Genomic DNA, 27,313 nt, shown 5'->3' with positions numbered 1-27,313 from the left:
AGGGCCTCATAGAAACAGACAACTGGTGCCAGAGCCATGGCCTCAAGCTAAACGCCAAAAAGTGTATAGTCATCCCCTTTGGCAAAAACAAAGTGCCCACAAATTACCACATAGGTGGTAATCCATTAAGTACAGAAGAAGTAATTAGGGACCTGGGGACCCAAGTTGATAGCAGTCTCTCATTTGACAACCACGTGGCCAAAGTGGTTAGAAAAACATTTTATATAGCCCACCTAATCATGAAGGGATTCACATCTAGATCAGGAGAGGTCATCGTGCCTCTTTACTCATCCCTCATCAGGCCCATAATTGAGTACAATGCCCCTTTTTGGATGTACCTTACCAGACACCTACAGCAACTGGAAAGACCCCAAAAGTACCTCACCAAGAGGATCAAAGGGCTCAAACAGATGCCATATGCTGCCTGGTTAAAGAAACTCCAGCTCTACTCAGTGGCATACCGCCTGCTCAGAGGCGATCTGTGCCTGACGTATAAAGCCATGTCCAACCCGGAATTAATGGACATGCTGCACCTCAGAAAATCCAAATCCCATCGAGCCACGCGCTCGAGAGACTTGAACCTCAGCACTGAAATAAATAGGACATGCTGGATGGAGAGATTCATAACCCAGAGGCTCCCTTCACTCTGGAATAAAATCCCAGTCCAGGTTAGGCAGAGTCCCTCATTGACTCTCTTCAAGAGGAATCTTGATGAGTGGATGGGAGATGGTAGGTTTACCCTGGGTATCACTTCTGTGTCACTGTTAGACAGAGGCACAGTATACTAACCTTGAAAAAGGGCATAGCAAAATTAATTTAAAATGGGTGGTGAAAGCCAAACACACTCTGGCTAGGCTTATAAATGCCCTAGGGCAGATAGCCTAGTATGAACCTATGAACCTATAAGAAATCCAAACAACGGACAAAGAAGAGAAGAAAGAAGAGGTGTGGGTATACAAGGTTGAAAACTTGTAACTACCATCAGTTTGAAACTTTTAGCAAGTATATAAAACATCTTTGAATTAGAGCATTAATCATACCACTGAAATGTACAGATTTTTGCAGAATGTCCAGATTTTTGCCTCATGTTTTTGGTCCACATTTCTAGCAAATCATGGGCAATTCATTAAAGACTTGAGGTCAGAAAATAATGACAGACATTTGAGTTTCAGACTTCATATCCTTCAGAAAACTCATGCTAATGCAAAACCTGTTATTCTATTAACTTTTTGAGTTTGTAGGAGCAATATTTAAAAATTGTCCCTATTTTTGGACCTTTGCCCCTCCATTATTTGTGGCTTTGTCCAGATTTCTTGCTCTAAGAGGTTGAGAGGTATGGAGCATTTTAATTCAGTCCTTTCAGTGCCAGAGGAGTGTAGGACATTATTTCTTTTAGGTGGGCACGGACAGATTCTCAAATACAACTAAAACACTGATCACATTATATATATATATATATATATATATATATATATATATATATATATATGTGTGTGTGTGTGTGTGTGTGTGTGTGTGTGTATGTGTGTGTTGGCAGGCACATTGCTAAAACAACTTCCATGAAATCTGAACTGGGACTCCTCAAAACCGCGAATGCTGATATTCCGAATCATAAAATCTCGCCCACTTTTTGACCCATGGTAGCATTTGTTTCAGGTATGGAGCGGTCGGAAATGTCGATGTTCTTTGTTTTGTTCGACTTCCTGACATGGTGGTACAGAATTCGTGGAAACAGTTCGACCATGTGCACGTTCGGGGATGTGCCTACCGACATTATGATGGTAAACCATATATATATATATATATATATATATATATATATATATATATATATAAATAAAAACATATATATATAAATAAAAACATATATATATATATATATATATATATATATATATATATATATATAAACCCACACACACACACACACACACACACACACACACACACACACACACACACATATATATATATATATATATATATATATATATATATATATATATATATATATAAATATGGATCTTGTACTATTGAGTGAAATCTCAAACAACCGAAACCATATCAGCCGAACACACTTTCTCGAAAGTGCTTTTCACCGAAAAAGTACTTTCGATGAAGTGTGGTTAAGTAAGTGTGAAAATTTGGGGAGATGTCTGTTGCTGTGATCGTAGCACAGTGGGAATAAGGGAATATTCCCTTTTCCCCACTGCAGTGTGATCTCAGAGTGAGAATATAAAAGTAGGGGGTGTGTGGGGGCACAGGGTGGCATGCTCCCTGTATAAACATAAGTTCTGTGTTTTTTTTTTTATTTTATTATTTTTTTAGATTTTTTTAACACACTTTAGCGAAAGTGCTTTTTTGGTGAAAAGCACTTTTGCTAAATTGTGTTTGGCCGATGTAATAATATGATATATATATATATATATATATATATATATATATATGTATAGTATTTTAACATAGTTGTAAAAAGCATGTTTATTACAGAAGAACACTTGGTTGTACATGTTTCATCTCCCAAGCACCTGCTTACACTTATCAAGGGTACCAGAACTTGTCAGAGATTTGGGATACATGGCTAGGCTTAAAAAGGCCCTTGTGGTCATTAGCCTAGTACACACTGATGAACCTATGAACAATGTATGTGTAGTTCAGTTATACAAAGGGTGAGAATGTTTAATGATTTTAGTAGTATATTAAGTAAAGAACCATGTACAAGTACTGTGACCTGTTTGTTCTTAAGTAGCATTGATAAGAAATTGTTCATCCTTTATCTATTGTCAGTTATAAGAAGTGAATTTCTGTACTCTGATCCTGCATCAGCAATACAACTGCATTTAAATTTGTTTGTTAGATATGTTTTTAATAGTTTTTAGAAGTGTGTCAGTTCACTGGTCATAGCAAGTTACCAGGCTAATGGCCCAAGAGCCTTTACAAGCCTAGCCATTTTATACCCGCATTCCCTAACTGATCTTGTTAGATGGTCTATATTTGTAAGTTGATGATCAACACTGACTACCCCCTGTCCATGAAGGACATAGGTGCCACTCCTGGTGTGAATTTACAGTCTCCCATCCAAGTGTCCAAGTTTTGCTTAAATAGAGTCATTGAGGAGCTCTGCTTCACATGAATTGGGAGTTTATTCCAGAGGAGTGTCAATCTCTGGGAGACATATCTGTATCTCCAGCATGTTCTCTTAATGTCACAGGCTAGGTTAAGTTCGCAGGAGTGAGTGAATCTTTTCCCATTTGACTTGTGGATGTGTAGCATTTCAATTAGGGCAGGGTCAGAGATTGCTCTGTAGTCCAGGCTCAAGTTGTCTTTCAGCAGCCTGTACAATGCAGAGTACAGTAACAGAGCTTTCAGTCTATCCACATAGGTCATGCTTTGAAGGCCCTGTATTTTCTTGTTGATGAATCTTTGTTGTCTCTTTAGTTGCTGCATGTGTCTGGTGAGGTACATATAGAAGGATGCATTCTACTCTATTAGTAGTCTGATGAGAGATGAGTACAGAGGACATCCTTAGTCCTGGATGTGATACCATTACATAAGATGTGCAATATAGAAGGCTTTCCTTACCACTGTGGACACATGGTGGTCAAAGTTTAGGTTGTTATCAACCTGCGTTCAAAAATCTGCCACCACTGGATTTGATCTTAGACGGGTACTGTCTATATTGTAATTTGCAGGGGCATCCCCTTTGCCAAAGGTGGTAATAATGCACTTTTCTGCATTTAGTTTGAGTCCATAGCTTTGGCACCAGTCATTTGTCTGTGTTAGCCCCTTTTTAAAATGTTAACATTGTTTGGGGACTCAATGATTGACATCTAGTGACATATGGGTTAATCCCCACCTGGGCGAGTTTCTCATTGATATGAGTGGGATTTTGTGTTAAAGGCCTTAGCTAAGTCAAGATAGGTGGTATGTACTGTTTTGCTTTCATCCAGGGCTTTGGTGACATTCTTGAAGAAGTCCACAAGGTTTAATAAACATGCTTTACCCTTAACAAAGCCAAATTGGGTTGGGTCAAGTGTTTTAAGGTTACATATCATCATCATCATCATACCCTTTTTCCCATTTACATGGGGTCGGGGTATCGTATTAACTGTCGTCAACTCTCTCGAATCAGTGCCACTCTCCTGCCTTCTTCAACACTCATGCCTGACTGTCGCAGATCTTCTTTCACACAATCCATCCACCTCTTTACTGGATGCCCTCGCTTCCTCTTACCTTCTTCCTGTCTGTCCCAAATCTCCCTCACCAGATTGTCTTCTGCTTTTCTACACATGTGCCCATACCATTGTAATCTGTTTTCTTTGATCTTTTCTGCAATTGGAGCTACTTTGGCTTCTGCTCTTATGTCCTCATTTTTTCGCCTGTCCCGCAGTGTGCATCCTACCACCTTTCTCAGGCACTTCATTTCCATCACCTCTAGCTTCTTCAACTGTTCTGCCTTTACTGTCCAGGTTTCTGTACCATACAGTAGTACTGGTCACACCACTGTCTTGTACACCTTACTTTTCAGCTTCTTTGGCATTCTTCTGTCATATACTACACCCGATACTCTATGCCAGTTGGCTGCAGCCCCTCTGATTCTAGCTTTGACCTCTTCATTCAGACTACCCTTCTCCTCAACCACCCCTCCCAGATACTTGAAGCTGTTTACCTGTTCCACTATCTTCCCATCTATCTCTATTCTCAGCTTCTTCTGATTTCTCCAATCTGCTGCCATTACCACTGTCTTATCTGTGCTTAGTTTCATCCCATGTGCCTTCAGATTTGCATTCCATTCTCTTATCCTTTGCTGAAGTTCTAGATCAGAGTCTGCCTTTACTGCCACATCATCTGCATACAGCAGCTTTGTTGCTCTGACCCCTCCAACCTGTTTGCTGATGTAGTCCATTACCAGTATGAACAGCAGTGGGCTCAGAGCTAACCCTGGTGTACACCCACTCCCACTGGGAACCCCTCATTGAGGCCAAACACTGTTCGTACTGTCACTGGGTCCTTGTACATAGCCTGTACTAATTCTACAAATGTTTCTGGGACTTCAAACCACCACAGTACTGCACAGATCTGCTTTCTTGGGACCATGTCATATGCTTTTTCCAAGTCTAGGAAAGCCCAGTTTGACTCTCTCCTCTTCTCTAGTTTCTTCTCAAGTATCTGTCTCAATGCAAACATCGGGTCAGTTGTGCTGCATCCTGATCTGAATCCAAACTGTTCATCTCCCATCTTACATTCTACTATTCTGCGTATCCGTTTATCCATCACCCTCTCCAGAACTTTCATGCAATGTGGTAGGAGTTTGATGCCTCTGTACTGTCCACAGTTGTGGATGTCCCCTTTGTTCTTGTACACTGGTACGAGTATGCTTATTCTCCAGTCATCTGGAATGCGGCTTTCTCTCCACACTGCAATTAGTACCCTCAGGAGCCATTTCTCCCCTAGCTCACCCAGCATCTTTATCATATCTGCTGTGACCTCATCTGAGCCTGCTGCTTTCCCTGACTTCATTTTCCTTAGTGCTGCTCTTACTTCTTCTAAGCTGGGCTCCTCTTCTACTCTCATTGTAGGCTACTTCTGGGGCAGTACCGCTTCTGTGGGGTTTTCTTCATTCAGAAGCTGCTGGAAATACTCCTTCCATCTGCCTTTGATGTCCTGTGGGCTGGTAAGCAGGTTGTTGCTGGAATCCCTTATGAAGGGTGTCTGACTATCGTCTTTATCTTTCTGTCTTTGCCTTGCAACCTGGTATAGTTTCTTTGTGCCCCTTACTGAGTCACTTTCCAGAAGCTGATAGAGTGCCTCTGATGCCCTATTCTTTGCTATTGCAACTTCTTTCTTAGTTTCTTTGTTAGCCAACCAGTAGTCCTTCCTAGCTTGGTCAGTCTTTTCAGTCTCCCACTTCTTCCTGCACTCCTTCTTTCTTTTGATTACTTCCTGCACTTCTGCATTCCACCACCAGCTTTCCTTATGTACCTTATTTCCATACCTGGCTTGCCACATATCTTTTCTGTAGTCCTAACACATGCTGTTTTTAGGCTGCCACTCTTCTTCAACTCGACCTATTTCCTCCTCTTCTTGGGGTGCTAGAGCCCTGAGTAATTCCTTGAACTGCTGTACTTTCTCTCCAGTCAACTTCCAGGTCTTCAGCCTGGTCTCTGTTGACCATAGAGCCTTCTCTGACCACTGCTTGCAGCTGATTGTGGCAACTACTGGTTTATGCTGTGAACCGACTGTTTCACTGGGGATGACTTTGCAATCATGGATTCTACCCCAGTGCCTTTTCCTTACTAGGAGGAAGTCTACCTGAGTTGCATGTTGGCTACTCTTGTATGTGATCTTGTGACTGTCTCTCTTTCTGAACCATGTGTTGGCTACTATCAAGCCATTTGCCAGACAGAAGTCTAGAATGGCTTCTCCTTCTTTATTCCTATTGCTCCACCCATGTGGACCCAGGCAGTCCTCATATCCTGTTCTGTCTGTCCCGATATGTGCATTTAAGTCACCCATTATCAACACCAATTCATGTTGTCCTGCTTTGTCTAGTAGGTCCTGCAACTGCTGTCTGAATGCACTCTTTTCCTCACTATCACAACCCTGCTTTGGGGCATAGGCTGAGATTATGAATACTGTCCTATCATTACACTGGAGTCTGATTGCCATGAGTCTGTCATTAATTCTGATGATATCCCTCACTGATTTCTGAAGCCTCTGTCTCACCACAATTCCTACACCATTTCTAGCCTGTCCACCACCTGAGTAGTAGAGTCTGGATCCCAAGCCAAGTGGCTTTGTTGCACTGCCCTTCCATCTCATCCCTTGGATACATAGGATGTCCAGCCTCCTCAGTATCATCATGTCATCCACTTCTAAACTGCGTCCTGTCAGTGAACCTACATTAAGCGTAGCAATTCTTAGTTCATGTTTGGCAGGTTGGTTGGTTTTATGTCCAGCTTTCACTCAACAGAGCTATCCCAGGTAACCCAGGCTGAGCAACAAGACACCGGCCAGCCAGTAGTCTATTGACCCAGGGCTGCTGGGCTTTTTTATGGCGGGCACACACTGGCCAATAGGGGCACATATACCCCTCCAACCATTAGCATGGGTCCCTGGCGTGGGTCAGAGAGTAGGCCAGGTCCTCAACCCACTTATCACCGGTAACTACCCATGCCCAATTTTTTGGCGACAGACAACATGACCGAATCACCTAGAGCCATATTTTACACCGTTGAGTGGCTAGCCCTGCCACGGCGCACAGTTTGTGATCTGTGTTCTCCTATCTTGAGGATACTGCGCACCACAATAGATGCCCAAAGCGGTTGGTCTTTTTACTACTCTTGCCCCCATTGGGCATCATGTAGAGTCTGTGCTGCTGCCCACAGCTACATTCATTGGTGAGTTTGAGATGGAAACACTCAGCATGTTTTTCGAACATGGCAGAAACCACACGGAGACACAGAGAGAACATGCAAACTCCAAACAGGCATTAGTCGGAGGTCAGGATCGAAACTTGTAACTTGTGCATTGGAGGCGAAGACCTTAACCACTAAGCCATCTGGTTAAGGTTACATATGTCTTTGTTAATGAGGTCCATGATAATTCTTTCCATGGCCTTGTAGATAAGGCTGGTTAGGCTTATGGGTCTATAGTTCCTAGGATCGGTTGAAGGACCCCCTTTATGCAAGGGGATTACTGTTGCTGTTTTCTACTCTGCTGGAATAAAGCCAGTGCTTAGGCTGTGGTAAAATAGGGTGTCAAGTGGTTCAGCAAGGCCCTATTTTAGGCTATTTAGTAAGCAGCCTGGGATGTTATCTGGTCCCATAGAGGCTGTGTTTTTGGCCTTGGAGAGCACAGTTATCACGTGTTCTTTGGAGATGCTAGGTACAGGACTGGTGGCCGATGTGTTTTGGGGTATGACAGGTGGGGACAGGGGGTGAAGTATGTGCAAAATCTGTCAGCTAGCAGGTTGGCAATTTCCTCAGGTTCAGTATGAGTTGTATTGTCCAATACTAGATTGGCAAAAAGCTGAGCCTTCCCTTTTAGATTTCAGACATAGCTAAAGAATGCCTTATAATTCTCCTTAGCGAGAGATGCTAATATAGATTCATAATTAGCTTTAGAGGACTTTACAAGATATCTGATTTGCTTGTTTAAGCTGTGGAAGGTGTTCTTCCTCTACTGAGTCAGTTCCATCTTGTTCTTAGACATCAGTTTCTTACTCTTGTTTTATAACCTGTTTATATTTGAGGCCCAGCAGTGTGGCTTATTTTTTCATGAGAACCTGGTTTTGATCCATTCAAGTACAGCCGAGTTTATACAGTTGTATAAGTGGTTATACAGGGCATTTATGTACACTTCTATGTAGAAGCCTTTGCTGTGTTAGCAGGGGTTTTGAAACTATTCATACCATCTCTTAGTAGGCTGTAGTTTACTTTGGAGAAATTTTTCATTATTTCATGATTTTAGCTCCTGTGGGGGGTGGGGTGGGGTGGGGGGGTAATTTCTGATCGTAACTTCAAACAAGACAGATGATCAGACCTTACCAGGAAGGGCAACACACAGGGGGTAGTGTAGTGACCCCCCATGTTGGTGAGCACTAAGTCTACAACATTTGAGCCCCTTTTGGAGGTAGGCTATCTGTTGCAGAGCATTTGTATTGATAAAGTCCAAGAACCTCACGGCGAGCATGTTTGTGCTCGTATATGTCTCCCAGTTGATGGAAATTAAATCACCATGACCAAGGTGTTAGGCTGTATAGCGAGTGACTGTAGGAAGTCCAAGTTGGCAGTGTGTTTCTCTTGGTTCATGGTGGGGGACCTATAGCTAATAATGATATGGAAGGGGGTTTTATCTACAGTTAGTTGGACTTGGAGTAGCTCAAGAGGTTTGTACTGTTTAACGAGTCTTGAGGAGTATGTGTGGAAGGAATTGTAGCCTTGCATGGCTGGTGTGCTCTCTCATACCTCTCAACCTCTTAGAGCAAGAAATTTGGGCAAAGCCATAAAGAATAGGGGAACAAAGGCCTAAAACAGGGACACTTTTTAAATATTGCTCTTACAAACGTAGAAAGTTGATAGAATAACAGGTTTTGCATCAGCATGAATTTTCTGTAAAACTCAAATGTCTGTCATTATTTTCTGACTTTAACCCTCAATGATTTGCCAATGATTTGCTAGAAAACCACAATTTTATGAGAAATAGACCAAAAATATGAGACAAAATCTAGGCATTCTGTGAAAATCTGTACAGTTTATAGGTATGTGCTCTCTACAGCCTTGAACCATGTCTCACTGACTGCACAGACATCAGCATCTTCCAAGGTGGGGAGTGCTTCCAGAGAGTATAGTTTCCTGTTTAGACTTGTAGCATTAAGCAGCATAAACATGAGTTTGTCTCGAGTGGATTTTTTTACGTTGGAAATTTTGTTGTTGTGACATTTCCTAAAAAAAGACACTATGGGAGAGGTAAGGACCTTTGCCAGTAGCCAAGAGTCAAAAGGTAAAGACCATCTCTGGCAAAGCAGTGTGGTCTGTCAACCATGTCTTCCCAGACTGACAGATACTGGTTCCCCCTGGACTGACACCAGAAACTTATCCAATTGTTGAAGCCAATCATTTTTTGTTTATATTGAGGCATCATCCTGCGTGAAGGTAAAATTCTGCTTAGTGATAGGGATATACATGCCTGGGACACATAAGCTAAGAGTTCAATCATGTCTCTCATCATATAGTCCAGAGAGGTATGTCTCATGTCATTAACCCCAACATGGGCTATGACAGAGTCATACTGGTACTTGTTGTGGAGAGACTTGAGTGAGGACATGATCTGATGGATCCTGGCACCTGACAGACAGCTAACTGTGATCTTATCCTTGTCCAAACTGGTGAAGGAGACATCTGTGTGTCTCACTATGGAGTGGCCTTTGACCAGACATTTGATTTTGAGGTGTTTTGCCTTAGGGGCTTGTTAGTTGAGATACTGGTGTGTGTGTGTGTGTGTGTGTGTGTTATTGTGTGCAGTGGATTCTGTTGTATCTGTAGTGTGTGCAATAGGTGTATGTTTGGGAGGTCTCTGATCTTTTGGTAGGCTTCTAGTGAGTACCTCCAAGTATGTGGGTTTATGTGTTGTGTGCTTGCTATGTGCAGGAGGTGAAGTGTTTGCTGGCAAACTGTTTGATGTCCAGCACGTTGTTAAGTGAGAGAATTCATTCCAAATTCATAGTGTATATACATCACTCACATATTGTATTTGTTTTAGGAGTAAGTGGCTGTCAGTAAACATATGGCAATTACTACATTGCCAAGAAAAAAAAAACTCCAGCTGCTGGAAATGCTGAGCAGATCTATGGCAGTTTATTCAAAAAGCAATAAAATCATAAAGCTTTCAGGCTAATGCCCTTCTTCAGCATGTAGTTTACTGGATTTCCTACTTTTCCAGTAGCAGTTTACCTCAGTGTTGGTCCTGTTTGTTGCTGAATTACTACATTGCCTCAGGAAGCCCATGTCAATCAGGCTGGTCAGAGAAATGGTGGGAAACTGACCGTCCATTATGGCAGGATTATACCTTAATTACTAGTGGGTAGTGGGCCAGTTAGACCAGGTTTTGCTGTAGGATTAACCAAGGGGTCTATTCTGTAGTAGGACAGGTTTAAAAAAACTGCAACAACTCTCTTCAATGAACAACTGAGTTGCTCACAATGCAGCAGGGGAGGTTGGGAGATTTTACTAGCAGATATCTAGAGAAAATTGTCTTCCTAGGCATTTGCGTCTATACACAGCAGCGCCAAACCTTGTTGTGTGGTGCACAGCTATGCACAAATGCAAGGCTTAAATTCAAGTGAAGTTAAACAGTTTCAATACAAACTAACCAACAGGAACTCCAAAACTAAGCCTTTTTCCAGCAGTCCCCGACTCAGATGGGCCCTGAGCTATACAGTCCTGCCACAAGGGTGCAGGGAGGCCCTCTTAATGTAAGATGTAAGATGTCTGGTTTTAGTGCTCAAGTGATACCACAGTCTATATTCAGCAAGTTAAATCAAGCCTGTGCTATATAAGGCAGAAGTTTTAAAAATTTCAAAGTGCAGAATAAAAGTCATAATGGCAAAAAAAAAACAGCAGAAATTAAGCAGCAATTTATATAAACAGAATACACAAAGTACAATGCAGGGTTAAAATATATTTATTTTTCAGTTGAACCAAGTGGATGCCTTGGAATTCTGTTCAAATGCACTCTAGATAGCTGGCTAAAGTCACCAAACTTTGAGCAGCTCAGGTAAACTGAGTGCAAGCCTGTGCAGACATGAGGCTTAAACACAAGCGAAGTTTAACAGTTTTAACACAAACTAACCAATAGGAAACCCAAAACTGAGCCCTTTTCCAGCAGTCGCCAACTCAGAAGAATATGCACCCTACTTTCAACTGGTAGCCAGTTACTCTTTAAATGGTGTCACAGTGGTTTTCAGTGTATAAATCTCAGAATTTTTATTCTGTAAGCTGTAAGGAGTATTTTGTGGAGAATGAAGGGAAATAATAGGTAGTGTGCATTCTAATCTGGATATTGGAACATTTTTATCAAATGCATTGCATGCTTCTTTGGATAGCAGGTGAGAAAGACTCTGATGGCTATTTTGAGCTGCCCCATTACTTTTTTTATCTGTATGTTTGTAGGAAAGCAGAAGTTATGATTTTGGTCTAACATTACACCCAGATATCTTTGCTGAGTAATGTGTGGTATTTTATTATTTAGGGGTTCAGTAATGATGGGATGGGGTATTTATTGCAATCTCTGAAGGGTCCCAAAGTACATGTATGAGGATATGTTGCTATTAACTGTGAGCTTACCAGTTATAAGCCAGTTCCATATATGTGATAAATCAGATTGTAGTTGTAGGGGATATATGAGATGAGATAGAAGCTATATAGTCTGTGAATAGGGTTAAGTTTGTATTGAGGAAATCATAAGGTATTGTGTTAAAGAATAATGAAAAGAAAAGCGAAGAGAAGCAAAGCTAAGAGAAGAGGAGAGAAGAGAAGAGAAGAGGAGAGAAGAGAAGAGAAGAGGAGAGGAGAGAAGAGGAGAGGAGAGAAGAGAAGAGAAGAGAAGAGAAGAGAAGAGAAGAGGAGATGAGAGAAGAGAAGAGAAGAGAAGAGGAGAGAGAGAGGAGAGGAGAGAAGAGAAGAGAAGAGAAGAGAAGGGAAGGGAAGGGAAGAGAAGAGAAGATAAGAGGAGAGAAGAGGAGATGAGACAAGAGAAGAGAAGAGGAGAGAAGAGAAGAGGAGAGGAGAGAAGAGAAGAGAAAAGAAGAGAAGAGAGGAGACAGGAAGAGAAGAGACGAGAGGAGATGGGAAGAGAAGAGAAGAGAAGAGAAGAGAAGAGGAGAGAAGAGGAGATGAGAGAAGAGAAGAGGAGAGAAGAGGAGAGGAGAGAAGAGAAGAGAAGAGGAGAGGAGAGAAGAGAAGAGAAGAGGAGAGGAGAGGAGAGGAGAGGAGAGGAGAGAAGGGAAGAGAAGAGAAGAGAAGAGAAGGGAAGGGAGAGAAGAGAAAAGAAGAGAAGAGGAGAGAAAAGGAGAGAAGAGAAGGGAAGGGAAGAGGAGAGAAGAGAAGAGAAGAGAAGAGGAGAGAAGGGAAGAGAAGAGAAGAGAAGAGAAGAGAAGAGAAGAGGAGAGAAGGGAAGAGAAGAGAAGAGAAGAGAAGAGAAGAGAAGAGAAGAGAAGAGGAGAGGAGAGGAGAGGAGAGGAGAGGAGAGAAGAGAAGAGAAGAGAAGAGAAGGGAAGGGAAGAGAAGAGAAGAGAAGAGAAGAGAAGATAAGAGGAGGGAAGAGGAGAGGAGAGGAGATGGGAGAAGAGAAGAGAAGAGGAGAGGAGAGGAGAGGAGAGGAGAGAAGAGAAGAGAAGAGAAGAGAAGAGAAGAGAAGAGAAGAGAAGAGAAGAGAAGAGAAGAGAAGAGAAGAGAAGAGGAGAGAAGGGAAGAGAAGAGAAGAGAAGGGAAGGGAGAGAAGAGAAGAGAAGAGAAGAGAAGAGGAGAGAAGAGAAGAGAAGAGGAGAGAAGAAAAGAGAAGGGAGGAGAAGAGAAGAGGAGAAAAAAAGAGAAGAGAAGAGGAGAGAAGAGAAGAGGAGAGGAGAGGAGAGAAGAGAAGAGAAGAGAGAGGAGAGGAGAGGAGAGAGGAGAGGAGGGAAGAGAAGAGAAGAGAAGAGGAGAGAAGAGGAGAGAAGGGAAGAGAAGAGGAGAGGAGAGGAGAGGAGAGAAGAGGAGAGGAGAGGAGAGGCGAGGAGAGAAGAGGAGAGGAGAGGAGAGGAGAGAGGAGAAGAGAAGAGAAGGGGACTGCATGCACTACAAATGTCCTAAGTCAACTATTTTACTACCTCAATTGCAAATCCAATTTTGCTTAATTTTATTAGCAGTAGCTAGTGATCAACTGTTTTAAATGTCCATTTGAGATCCAGGAAGCTTGTATCACTTATAAGTCCTTTCTCCATATTTGACTAAATATGGTTTGTTAGACTTTAAAGTACAGTAATGTAGCACAGCTTGGCATAAATTCATGTTGTTTCTAGTAATTGTTCATAGATTAGTTTTTTTCTAATAACTTGGCTAGAGGGCGAGTACTTACTATTTGAAGGTAGTCATAGACAGTTTTAGGGGGAACTAGTTTTAGGATATGGCAGAACCAGAAAATGTATAAAATGTGGTGGCATTGGCATGGTGGTAAGTGTTATATCAAAAATGTGTTTCAGTGGGCAGCTTAGTATGGGATTGCCTACATATAGTGATTTAGGGTGCAAGATGTGAAACTGGTAGGTGCAGTGTATGCAGTGATGGGTTGAAGGGATGTGAGATGATAAACAGAGGTATGCAATGACTGATGCTTAGCAAAGAAAGGGAAGGACCCAAGGTTTACTAATTTGAGGGTTCCAAGTAGTAATTTTACTTGATGAGTGACTGGGAGTCATTTTGCTACAAACAGAACATGGCAATGGTGCTCTGTTTTTTGGGCCAATGTGATAACTGTAAAGGTTATTGGCAGTTGTTTGCAGTGCCATGAGATTCTTTGAGGCAGAAATGATTAGTGGTAGACCCTCAAGGGACAGGAAATGTGATGTCTTTCTAGTCAAAACAGAAGAGAGTTTATTGAAGGAGCAATATGAAACAGTGTTTGCAGCATTATTTCTAAACAGCAATAAGTGAGAAATGCAGAATCTTATTTTTCATAATAGTTTAGGATTCTTCTCTGAATAAAGAACAAAACAATGGACAATGAGTGAAAACTGCAAAATTTTGGCAATGCACAATTCATTACCTGAACGTCTTGGTTCCTACTTCCTGAATCATAGTTTAGGCATTGATCACCTCATGCTTTCCATCAGTCTGGAACGTTCACTGACATTTCATTGGGGGAATAATTCAGAGAGCTAGCATATGTCTGCCCAATGATGATAACTGCAAAATGGTGCTTGATCATCTAATCGTTGTCAAGAAAACTCATGGTCTTTAGTTAAGGCTGCTGCAGGCCCTATCAATGCATTTTAAACTTTTAGTATAACTTGATGCCAAATGTTTTTGAGGAACTCTAGATCCAGCTTTAAGGCATACCAAACAGTATTTTTGTAACACTGTATTATTGCAGGCTGCATGACAGTTGAATGACTCCAGCTCTGATTGTGAAAAGATTATGACTGCAGAAGTCTGACATACATCTACTGGCTCCTACTTCTTTAATTACAACTTAGTCACCCACAGTTATAACTATTCCACAGATTCCACAGTCCCCACCACCGCCTTTAATTACTGTTAAATAACTCCTCGCTGGCTTCTCAAAAGCTAAGAACACTTCATCCCTGGTACCTCTTTAATCTAAGCCTCTCCACCAATTACATTCCTGAAGCTTGAAAAGACAGCCATTGTAATGCCATAACACAAAGGAGGCTTAACCACAGATCCTGGTAACATACCTCTCAACCTGGAATCATCAAAATCTGGACAAGGCCCATGAAAAATAGGTACAAATCTGTACACTCATTAACATCTAATTTACATATGTAATTACATAACCCCACCCTCTCCAATGGAATTGCGGGATACCAACTTTCAAACGCAAACTGAAGAACAGACAACCAAAATATGGCACCGGAGTCCCCCTGCAGCCATTCCAATGTCCCATTACCTGGCTATTTCACCCCATTTACCATAAACACTAATGTGTGCATACTGCTTTACTTCTACAATGATTATTTGGATTTTATTTTTACATTTTACAGCAGAGCAATGCACAAACACTAATAGACATCTGGTAAACAAAGCAATACTGTCTCGCAATGAAAATAGACTTGGCATTAAAACTTCTCTGCCCTTGAAACTCACATTCATTGAAACAGCGTTGAAACCCACACCACAGCCAAAGAAAATGCATCTGGCCAGTGGTGGATAAAGATTACCTTTGGGCTGTTTTCAAATCATTGGCCCCTTGCACACAAAACAAGAAACATGATATTTGTGTTCTTTTCTTTGATACTCCTTCCTGACTTTATTAAATTATATTCCTTGTGACCTTGTATAATACAACATACTTGTTAGATAGAGCACATTTTAAATTTATTGTTTGAACATTTTTCCAGTAGGCTGTACTGTAGGCAATGAAACAAAACACATGAATCAATAATGACAAAACTGCCCAATTCAGAACATTTCCATCATAAAACTCTACTTCTTCACCCACACTATAAATATAATGACAGTAGTGTAAGACATAGGTATATTGCACTTATTTTCAATTTCATTTCTTGGGTGGGGACAAAAGGTCAAAAACCAGGGACACATTTTAAACATTGCTTGTATAATTTTATAAAGTTGCTAGAATAAAATGTTGTGTTACCACCATGCATTTCACTAGCAAGTCCTGAATCCAGGACCCTATGTGCTGCAGTCAGAGCAACATACCATTATGCCAAATCAGCAGCTTCCTGAAAAATAGGAAGACTGAAACTTAATGGCTATCATTTAGTGAATTCATTTCTCACCACAGCTCTCAACCTCTTAGCAAAAACGACCTGGGCAAAGCTCTGAAACGTAATGGCTATCATTTAGTGAATTTCTCACCACAGCTCTCAACCTCTTAGCACAAAAAACCTGGGGAAAGCTCAAATGTGGTGGTGGCTAGAGACTTTAGACTGTTTTTATCCTGTACCCAAGGTACTGGTTTTGAGCCTGAGTACTTCTAGCCACTAGGTGTTTTAAATGAGGGGCATTTACACACACACACACACACACACACACACACACACACACACACACACACACACACACACACACACACACACACACACACACACACACACACACACACACACACACACACACACACACACGCTCACATTTGGAGTCTTCATTCCGCTGATCCATAGTGCTGTAACAAGTCACACTCGTATTCTGCGTCAGATAAAGATCCTGTAACAGTATTCCACTGATCCCCTGTAACAGCATTCCACTGATCCATAGCAACAGCAATTCCCACTCGCATTCTGTGTCCGATAAAGATCCTGTAACAGCAACCGTTTGTTGCCGTTACCACTTGCATTTGAGCAGCCAGGCCAGACAGAAATGCGTGACTCCTTGAGCTCAATTCTGACAGGCTGGTAGCCCTGGCAGAGCTGATGTCATCGCACATGTGATGACGTCAGCTCTAACAGCGTGAAAAATTAAAAAACAAATGAAGGGGTACCAGACGGAGCTGATGTCATTGCACACCTGATGATGTCAGTTCTAACAGTGTGAAAAATTAAAAAAACAAATGAAGGGGTGCCACTCGGGAATCATGGCACCCCTTCATTTGAACCCCAAAAACTGGTAAAAACTGAGTAATTCAGCATGGTTGGGAGGTATGCCTGGTAACCATAATCCCATTAGTTACACTAACCTCAAATGTAAAACTCTGGAATGTAATATCTCAGACCTCATTAATCTGGACAATGAAAATATCTTCACTTTGGCTTTCTAATGAGGGGATGTATAATATGCACTGGAAAATGGGTAATTGTTACATTTAATAAGTATGTGTACTTTTTGTTATGCAGACATACTTCAGCACATGAAAGACAGCAAACACATGGTTGTGTATCACAAGGGGCGATTTTACAAAGTCTGGTTGTATCATGGAGGACGCCTTCTTAAGCCACGTGACTTAGAGATGCAATTCCAGAAAATCCTGGATGATAAATCTGAACCACAGCCAGGAGAGGAGAGGCTGGCAGCGCTGACAGCTGGAGACAGGTATTGAACATGTCCGTGAACCTAACCTGAGAAAGGTAATGAGAGTGCCTGTTTTACTGTGTGAGAGAACACAGTGACAATGGCTACTGTTCTGTTTGTGCAGAGGTTGGGTAGGTGTTTGGAATTTTTTTTTAATCTTTTTGTAAGTCAGTGTTTGTGAATTAGATACTGGATACATTTTTTAGATTTGTCAAAAGGCATATTTTAAAATTCTGAGGACTGTAGCTTTGGTCCTCAGAACAGAAAGAGACTGAAAATGCAGTTGTAGTAAAAACATACTAAGTGCAAACTTTTGGCTCAAGGCATGGACATTTCTGAGTTAGTATTCACAAGCATTAGAGATGTGGGGGAGTGCAGGTAGGCAAAACCTTCTTTCAAAAGTCTTTAATTACACTAAATTTCAACCTTCAGTGAATTTTCCTGGCAAATGAAGTTTATTTTTTGCATTTGCTGAAATCAGAATTATGTTTTTTTCACTTCTGATAGGGAGTTAAATGCAGTTTGCCAATGTATTAGCACACAATAAGATTGGTGTGTTCTCATTTGTGTGCACATACACACATGTATTTGCATGTTGTATCTGTATGTGTGTGTGTGTGTGTGTGTGTGTGTGTGTGTGTGTGTGTGTGTGTGTGTGTGTGTGTGTATGTAGTGTGTGAGTACATGTGGATGTGCATGTGTATAGGTGTATGGAATGTGAGAGCATATGCGTACGTGTGTGTGACTGCGTGCTTGCTTGCATGCTTGCTAGCATGTGCGCAAGCATGTGTAGGGAGTGTGAGAGCATATGTGTACATTTGTGTGTGTGTGTGTGTGTGTGTGTGTGTGTGTGCGTGTGTGTGTGCGTGTGTGAGAGGGCTTCTGCATGTGTATGTTTTTTATGAGCCTGGGAAACTTAGATTAAAAATATTGCATTCTCTTGAAACCAGTACCAAAGTTTTTGTATAATTGAAAAATGCTTGCAAGTACTGTGATACCTGAAGCCAAGTTAAATTTATGGATGGTATTCATAGTCAATAGCGCAAATGTGTTAGGAAATCTGGGTGCGAGAGTAGACTTGCACAGCTGAGCTGTGATTCACAGAGGACAATCACACCATTTTGCAGTGTCTCCAAATGTATGTTTGCAAATGAGCAGATAATGAGATGATAATGAAAACTGATGTAAATGTTCTTATACTAATTAAGGGTGTTTTACACCAATTGCAATCATAGTCAGTTTTTCCCACTTTCCCATAGTTGTCGCAGATGACGTATAAAAAGGGAAGACTATCCAAAAGTATTAGAGTTGCAGTTGGCAAAAATGCTACTCTTGTGGTGAGCTTTGCTATTTCTGGGTCAGAGCTGTTTGTCTTGGCAGGTCCAGAGCTGCTTTTACCCAGTGGCGCTTGCCCATCAAGAAAGCAGAAATGTAGGCAAAGGATTACTCATTATGACTTTGATAATCAGGAAATCTTTGATAGACTTAGAGTGCCCATGGGGTCAGTGGAGGAGTGTGTGGACCTGCTATTCCTGTGAATACCAAAGTATGTATAACCCTCACTATACTTATTGCTGGAACCTTCCAGAGACAGATGGGGAACACCTTGGGGATCACAGGTTTCTGCTTCAAGGATACTGAGGGAGTTCCTGGATGCAATTTTGGCACATGTGGTCCGTACATTTATTTCCCTGTGTCACCTCAGGACCAAACTCAGATCATATGTGCCTTTTACGGGATGGCACATTTCCCAGAGGTACTCTGTGTGATAAATTGCACCCATGTTGCAATTAGGGCCCCTCCAGGTTCACAAGGTGAGCAGTACCGCAATAGGAAGGGCTTCCATTCCATTATTTGTCAGGCAGTGTGTGATGCATAGGGGTGCATCACCCAATGTCTCTGCTCAGTATTCTGGCAGTGTACATGATTCCCATATCTGGCACACTAATTTTACTCCATCTTCCTGCATGGTAGGAAGCCCAGTGGTCATCTTGTTGGTAAGTGGAACTTTCTTTCTTTTTTTCCATTTTTTTTGTAAGTATGTAATTAATTATTAATGTTACAGGTAATTGCTGTATATTAATCTGTATTTTTTTGTTTTCTCTCCCCTTCTCTCTCTCTCTCTCTTTAAAGGGAGTGCTGGATGTCCACTGGAGCCATGGCTCACGACTCCTGTGAGAAATCCATCTGGAGCTGTGGAGGAGAAATATAACACATCCTTGTCCCAAATCCATATTGTGATTGTGAAATTGTTTGGCCTCCTGAAGAGCCATTTCAGGTGCCTGGACGAGTCTGGGGATGCCCTTCAGTATGGCCCAGCTACTGCTTGTAGGATGTTTACTGCGTGTTGCATTCTGCATAATATGATTATGCAGCAGTCTGGTGGTGAAGTGACTCATGCCATCACTGCAGCCCACATTTCTAGTCCCACTCTGACTAATGATTACCAGCCCGCAGCAGTAGTAAGGAACCCAATGCAGCAGGCTCATGCAAGGTATGTGGCTGCACAAGTTAAGAGGTGGTCTTTAGTCCAGAACTATGGACCAGGACTTTTAGTGTTTCCTTTTTTAAAAAAAGAAAAACACGTAGTATAACTGATGCATGCAATGATATCTGTGGGCAGTGCTGTGTGGGGCATGGTCTGCTGTCACTGTTCATCTGACATTCTGTCTCATCTAAAAGTATTTTTTTTATTACTAGCTGTTTGCCTGAGTGCTCACTAATTCCTGTGCAGTGATGCTGAAAGGCAACAAGTCAATAAATAAGTCAACAGTTGCACATGCTGTATTTACTAACTGTTTTTTTGTTTAATTATTTATTTAGTATTCAGTAGAAATAGGTACTGCCAGCAGTGAAAAATGTCACTTTCATTTTCAATTTATATGTAAAGAGGTATGTTACACTGCACATCACATTTATTTTTCACTGTCATATTGATGAGGTCAGAATCTCTCTTCATTTGTGCAGTAATGAGGTATGTATGTACTTAACATGTGTACATAGACTTCTATCCTCCCTACAGCACAATTGCATTTAACCAAAAATGTACAATATTGCACATCCTGAATTTGGTGAAAGTAATAGCAGGATAGGGATTAACTTGGCATATACTGCCCCCTCCCCCCACCAAACACCAACTAATCCTTAAGTTTCATTACACAAGCATACTTATAAAGAAATGTTAAGTCACAGTAGCTCTAGATCAAAGGATTCATACACATCTCCTATTGATAGGCCTGTTGATGGTACAACACATCTCATATTGATAGGCCTGGTGATGGTACAACACATCTCTTATTGATAGGCCTGGTGATGGTACAACACATCTCCTATTGATAGGCCTGTTGATGGTACAACACATCTCATATTGATAGGCCTGGTGATGGTACAACACATCTCTTATTGATAAGCCTGGTGATGGTACAACACATCTCCTGTTGATAGGCCTGGTGATGGTACAACACATCTCCTATTGATAGGCCTGGTGATGGTACAACAACACATCTCCTATTGATAGGCATGGTGATGGTACAACACATCTCCTATTGATAGGCCTGGTGATGGTACAACGACACATCTTCTATTGATAGACATGGTGATGGTACAACAGCAGATCTCCTACTGATAGGCCTGATGATGGTACAATAACACATCTCCTATTGATAGGCCTTGTGATGGTACACCAACACATCTCCTATTGATAGGCCTGGTGATGTTACAACAAAACATTTCCTATTGATAAGCCTGGTGATGGTGCAGCAGATGTGGAGGATGGGCTACCATGGGAAGCATAAGGTGAGTTAGTCCAATGGTGTGATCTACAGGAGGTAAGTGATTCTCCTGTTAGTGACTTGACAGTGCTTCACGACTGTGACCTTGACCTGCAATGTGAGGGTCACCTAGGTGTAGATGACCATTGGCCTGGCGTATGAGAAATGAAATGTGTTGTGATTGCTTACTGTGAGTGCTGATATTACTGTTTTGAGACCCAGTATTACTATAATTTAATCTTCCGCATTTCCCAACAGTCCCATCCCCTCCTCCGGTTACACTGATTCTGGCTTGACTCTGGTTTGTCCAAAGCAGTGTAAGAATGGAGGCTTCAAGTGATGTCTGGTGTGCCACCATGTTAAACACATCAGTGAAACCATTGCATTATCCCATCTCTCTGCCAATTTAAAGTATTGTTTGAAATCCTAACACATACCCTGTAGGACTCTAAATATTTTTAGCTGACTCTCTGTTGCAGTGGCTTGAACCCTAATTATTTGAACATTTCCTGTTGTGCTGCCAAAGCTTTACTTGTTTCCTGAGGTAGTTCAAAGTAATTTCTGTGCCTAGCACCTCTTTGAAATGTTGTCACTGTGGGCAAAGTGGCCTCAGGTTGCCTGCCTTCATCTTGACATTGTTCTTCAGCCTGTGGAGATACTGGTTTAGAAATGCATGCCTGCTCCTGGTGTACAAGAGTGAGTGAATTGTCAACCTGTTTTTGACTTTGTGATGTAGGTTCACTTTCTGTAGAGTTACTAACATGGTGTGAAGTAAGACAGCCTGTTATTTCACTGGGAAACTGCCTGCAACATCCCTCAGGGTGCCTTATAAATACAGCTACATTATCATCATCATCATCATCATCATCATCATGTCAGTAACACCCCTTCTACTGCTGATTTCATCCATATTTATTGGTACAGCTAAACTTGTTTCTGATGCTGACTCTGTAAAAGAAATCATAGCAACACATTACTATACTACAACAGCAAATGGTACAGCATGCTTACAGGGAGTGGGTTGTGGGAGACTTACCATGAAGTCTGCCTTAATTTTCATTAGCTACTGATGTACAAGGCTGACCTAATAATAATGAATTTTGCCATGTTTAATGACAGCTTTGTTTGTCACCATTCAAGGTTAAAAATTTATAAGTTGTATTCTTTAAACCACCATTCAGGAGTGGATGAATGCAGATGTTGCTGCAGACTTTGGTTTGACGGAACAGTATCCCCTCCACCTCTAATTATTCCTTTTGCACCACCTTCTGTATCATAGTCATTCCCATGGATGGACAGAAGGAATTCATAATCTGGTATTAATTTAATAGGATTCGGAGGTCCTCCCCTTTTGTAGTGGTCCTGGAAGTTGCATTCTGCCTGGCCTTGTTTCTAGTATCTCCTATCATTTGCCATTTTCTTGCACTGTGCCAGAAATCAATTTCTGCCTCTGACTGCATTGATTTCAACAACTACTTGGCTCCATGCTTTGCTCCTCTTGGCTTGTCTGGGCTCTCCTTTACCAAACAGCAGTTTGCCATATGTCTTAAGTGCTGCCATGTGCACACAATTTTCCTTATAGCTAAAGTCATCATGTCTATGCCTGCTTCCCATGCTCTCAATATCTACTATACAGAAAAAAATGGCCACTGTTAGACACTTCCCACTTGCTTGCTATTCTTGCCAACAACACAACTATGCAGAAACAATCTAACACAACTGTGATTTCAAAAAGCACAACAAATGATATCATGCATTTCAATCCAAACACGCATTACTGTCTGCTGCTGATAGGTAGTGCTCCCTCACTGACATTACAAAACCAACAAGTTCACTACACATCTGTATTTCTGTCTTATGCACAGTAAGCATTGACAAGTTCAATACTAAGGTGTAAACTGCATGTAGAATAAAACCAATGTCTTGCTCAGTTATTACATTTTCAAAGTAAAAAAGCACATGCCAAACACACTGCAACCAGTTCCCAATACTTAAATAGCCACTGAATGTAAAAGCACAATGCAGTTCAAAATGCATTGTAATTCACCCTTAAAACACTATGACCAGAACTGTTAACCACCCTGTTAATGACCGTTATTTATTTTATAAAGGTTTTCTTACTTTTGGATGTCTGAGGTATCCTAAGTAATTTGCCACCTGTCTCAGCTATTCGTGAATCAATATGGCACAGCTCAGCCTTGCAGTGTAAGTTCAGGTCAATTTACATATTGAGCATCTAAATTAGGCTAATGTATATGCATGTCTATGAATCGTAGTATAACGCAAATGTGTTACAAAGTACATCAGAGTATTCTGGATTTTCGCAGATTGTGAATGCATGTGACATGCTACTTGAATGAGTCTGAAAAGGAGTGGACATGCTGTTGATAGCTGTGAACTCCACTCTACAGCAGTGCCCAGCTGTTAGTGGACATGTGCTGCTTGGCCAAAACTAGCTAATATACAGACATACTGGTGAAATCCAAAATAGAGTAATCTGAATGTCAGGTTGCAGTGAATGTTAATCACTGGCCATCCAGATGTGTGTCACACCTTAACAAATAGTTGTAGAAATACTTCTTCACTTTAGTATTGACATTTTTTCTCCACTACCTATTAATAAAAAAAAGAAAACAAATAATGACAAAAAATTATAGGTCACAATTGAATGTATGTCACCAAATGCAGACATAAGAAAAAAGGTGAAAATGTTATGAATACATATTACTGGCAGCATCTGTTTCATTTTAATAGCATTAGAAATGATCTATTAGTAATTAGTTACAGAAAACATGTCAATGTTATCAATACCTGGTCTAATGAGCTTCTAGTAAAAAAGGCTTGGTCAATGGATGTCACAGCCAACAGGGAGCTGTTCTTACCCTATTAATACAGCCCTCACCATACTTTCCTCATTCTTGTTCTGCTTCTTTGAACAATGGCATCACCTGTAAAGGCACGAGGCCACATGGCCAACATTTCTGGTTGGTCTGAGAAAGAGACCCTAATCATGCTGTACTGTCTGTATGACTCTTACATGGAGAAGATCCAGCTGTGCACATGTACCAGCACATCAATTAATTTTTTTTATCTGGCAGCAGTTGAGTGACCAGCTGTCAGCCCTTACAGGTATAACCTATACTAGTCAACAGTGCTGTCACAGGTATGACAATGTGCAAAAACGTAGTGCTGACCAGCTGGCCAAGTGGGTTGATCAGGTTTGATCAGGTTCGGGTGAGAAGGACAGAGTTCTATAGTAAGTACAATTTTTAATCCATGTATAGCGTATAGCTGAATATATATATATATATATATATATATATATATATATATATATATATATATATATATATATATATATGTGTGTGTGTGTGTGTGTGTCTGTATCTACACACACACACACACACACAGTGGATATAAAAAGTGTACACACCCCTGTTAAAATGCCAGGTTTTTATGATATAAAAAAATGAGACCACAATAAGAGGAAAAATATAAAAAATAAAAAACGTACAATAAGCTGGCTGCATAAGTGTGCAGACCCTTAAACTAATACTTTGTTGAAGCACCTTTTGATTTAATTACAGCATTCATTCTTCTTGGCTATACACCTGCCATCAATTAAAGAGACTCTGATTAACTCCAAATAAAGTTCAGCTGTCCTAGTAGGATTTTCCTGACATTTACTCAGTTGCCTACTACAGCAAAAGCCATGGTTTGCAGGGAGCTTACAAAGCATAAAAGGGATCTCATTGTTGAAAGGTATCAGTCAGGAGAAGGGTGCAAAAAATGTCCACAGCATTGGATATGCCATGGAACACTGTGAAGACAGTTCATAGGTTGATAGGTTGTTACTAGGCTATCATCCCTAGGGCCTATACAAGCCTAGCCATAACAATTCCCTGGTTATTTCTTCCCACACTATTTACTTTTTCAAAAAGTGGAGAAAATATGGGACAAGAGTGACGTTGCAATGAACTGGACGTCCTCCAAAATTGATGAAATGACAAGATGAAAAATGGTCAGGGAGGCTGCCAGGAGACCTACAGCAACACTGAAGGAGCTTCAGGAATTTCTGCCAAGTACTGGTTGTGTACTACATGTGACAGCAATCTCCCATATTCTCCATATGCCTGGGCTATGGGGTACAGTTGCAAGACGGAAGCCTTTTCTTACACAGAAAAACATCCAGGCCCAGCTAAAATTTGCAAAACAATGCATCAAGTCTCCCAAAAGCATGTGGAGAAATGTGTTATGGTCTGATAAGAGTAAGGTTGAACTTTTTGGCTATAATTCCAAAAGGTATGTTTGGCGCAAAAACAACACTTTGCATCACCAAAAGAACACCATCCCGATGCTGAAGCATGATGATGGCAGAATCATGCTATGGGGTTGCTTTTGTTTAGCTGGAACTGTGGCTTTAGTCAAAGTGGAGAGAATTATGAAAAGTTCCAAATACCATCACTTTTGGCACAAAACCTTCAGGCTTCTGTTAGAAAGCTGAAGATGAAGAGGAACTTCACCTTTCAACACGACAATGACCCCAAATCAACAAAAGAATGGCTTCACCAGAAGAAAAATAAAGTTTTAGAATGGCCCAGCCAGAGCCCAGACCTAAATCCAATCGAAAATCTGTGGGGTGATCTGAAGAGGGTTGTGTACTAGAGATGCCCTCACAATCTGACAGATTTGGAGCACTTTTGCAAGGAATAGTGGGCAAATATTGCCAAGTCAAGATGTGCCATGCTGATAGACTCCTACCCAAGAAGACTGAATGCTGTAATTAAATCAAAAGGTGCTTCAACAAAGTATTAGTGTAAGGGAATGCACACTTATGCAACCAGCTTATTGTACATTTTTTATTTTTTATATTTTTCCCCTAACAGATTTGTTTGTTTTTCAATTAAATTGTACAGGTTATAGGTCACATTAAAGGTGGGAAAAGTTTTGAAATAATTTACATCACAAAAACCTGGCATTTGAACAGGGGTGTGTACACTTTTTATATCCACTATATACACACACACACACACACACACACACACACACACACACACACACACACACACACACACACACACACACACACACACACACACACACATAAAATACAACAGGGACATAAAAGAAAATTTACAAGTACATGTAATTCAGCAATCATACTATACTTCAAATAAGTACCTGAGGCGAGATTCTGAACTACATTAAGAACAAATAAATAAATACCACTTCATGAAGTCAGCCATCCATTTGTTCATGACAGACACAATACTGCTGTTACCTGTTTAGAGGTTACAGTCAAAAGAAAAAAATTACAGTAAAGAATACAGAAGTAGCAATCTGTCCAAATCTGTAAATTTAATAGTTATGTTCAAATATAAGAAATGCTGACTGCATGTAATGCATTCAGAAATAAACTTGCAATTACATATGTAAAGAATTGTGTAGCATTGCACTGAGAAAGTTGTAAGGCTTTTTACAGTTATTACAAGAAGACAATTTTTGTGAGAAGTAAGTAAATATAAGTAAAAATAATTAATATCCTTAATTGCTTGTTCATAAGAATTTCTTGCTGCACATAAAACATGGCTGAAATTACACTCATTACACCCTAGTCAGACTGTTGGGAGAGGGCAGTGAGGGTTAATTTGCTTTAATGATGACCTGCAACTACCCATTTAGAAAACAAGCTGTCTTACTTCATTATTGTATGGGAAAAAAGTTCTCCTGGAAAAGAAATTTACGCTTTTTTGAATTGTTACATTTCAGCCTTTGCAGTTCAGGTTTACCATAGAGTGATACATGCATTTTCTAAAACAAAAGACATACCTGCAGTCATAATTCTTCATTACCCTGCACAATGCAGGAGAAAATTTCACCACTAAATTGTAATAATCAACTCACGTATGCATTCAGCAGCTACAATCTGACAGAATAATATAAATGATAATGAATACAGGGAATACAAGACGTATTTGTAGAATACAGTCAAATACAAATAAACAAGACTACCCTTCTCTCTTATTTATTTGTAGCTGAGGAAGAAATCCTGTATAATTCCCAGCAACAAAAGAGGGGTCATGAGGCTGGTGGAATCTTACAGCTGACCATAAAATATTGTTTAAGTAACCGTAGTATAAATTGTTACACATAATTCAGGGTAGCATAAACATTACTATAGCAATGCTTTTAAAACTGATTTCAGTGGTAATCCTGCAAACAACTTTTGATATACCTTAGCAGCTGAAAGGAATTCAAAGGAAGATAGGAAAAGACGAAGGAAAATATAGAATGCTG

The 27,313-nt window shown here is 40.7% G+C and overlaps 1 protein-coding gene across 1 annotated transcript in view; it reads left to right on the top strand.

Moving 5' to 3' along the window:
• The window catches only part of LOC122815802 (carnitine O-palmitoyltransferase 1, muscle isoform-like), a 490,419-nt gene that overhangs the window by 229,468 nt on the left and 233,638 nt on the right, over positions 1-27,313 (top strand). Inside the window, exon 10 of the mRNA XM_044088600.1 lies at positions 17,072-17,267. Within this exon, the coding sequence (XP_043944535.1) occupies positions 17,072-17,267 (196 nt within the window). The remainder of the gene's footprint in view (positions 1-17,071; positions 17,268-27,313) is intronic.

Source organism: Protopterus annectens, chromosome 11.part0 (genome assembly GCF_019279795.1).
Source record: "Protopterus annectens isolate FY-2018-M chromosome 11.part0, PAN1.0, whole genome shotgun sequence".
NCBI classification, from domain to species: Eukaryota; Metazoa; Chordata; order Ceratodontiformes; family Protopteridae; genus Protopterus; species Protopterus annectens.
The sequence above is the reverse complement of the archived record's forward strand: the minus strand, read 5'-3'. Positions and strand labels throughout refer to the sequence as shown.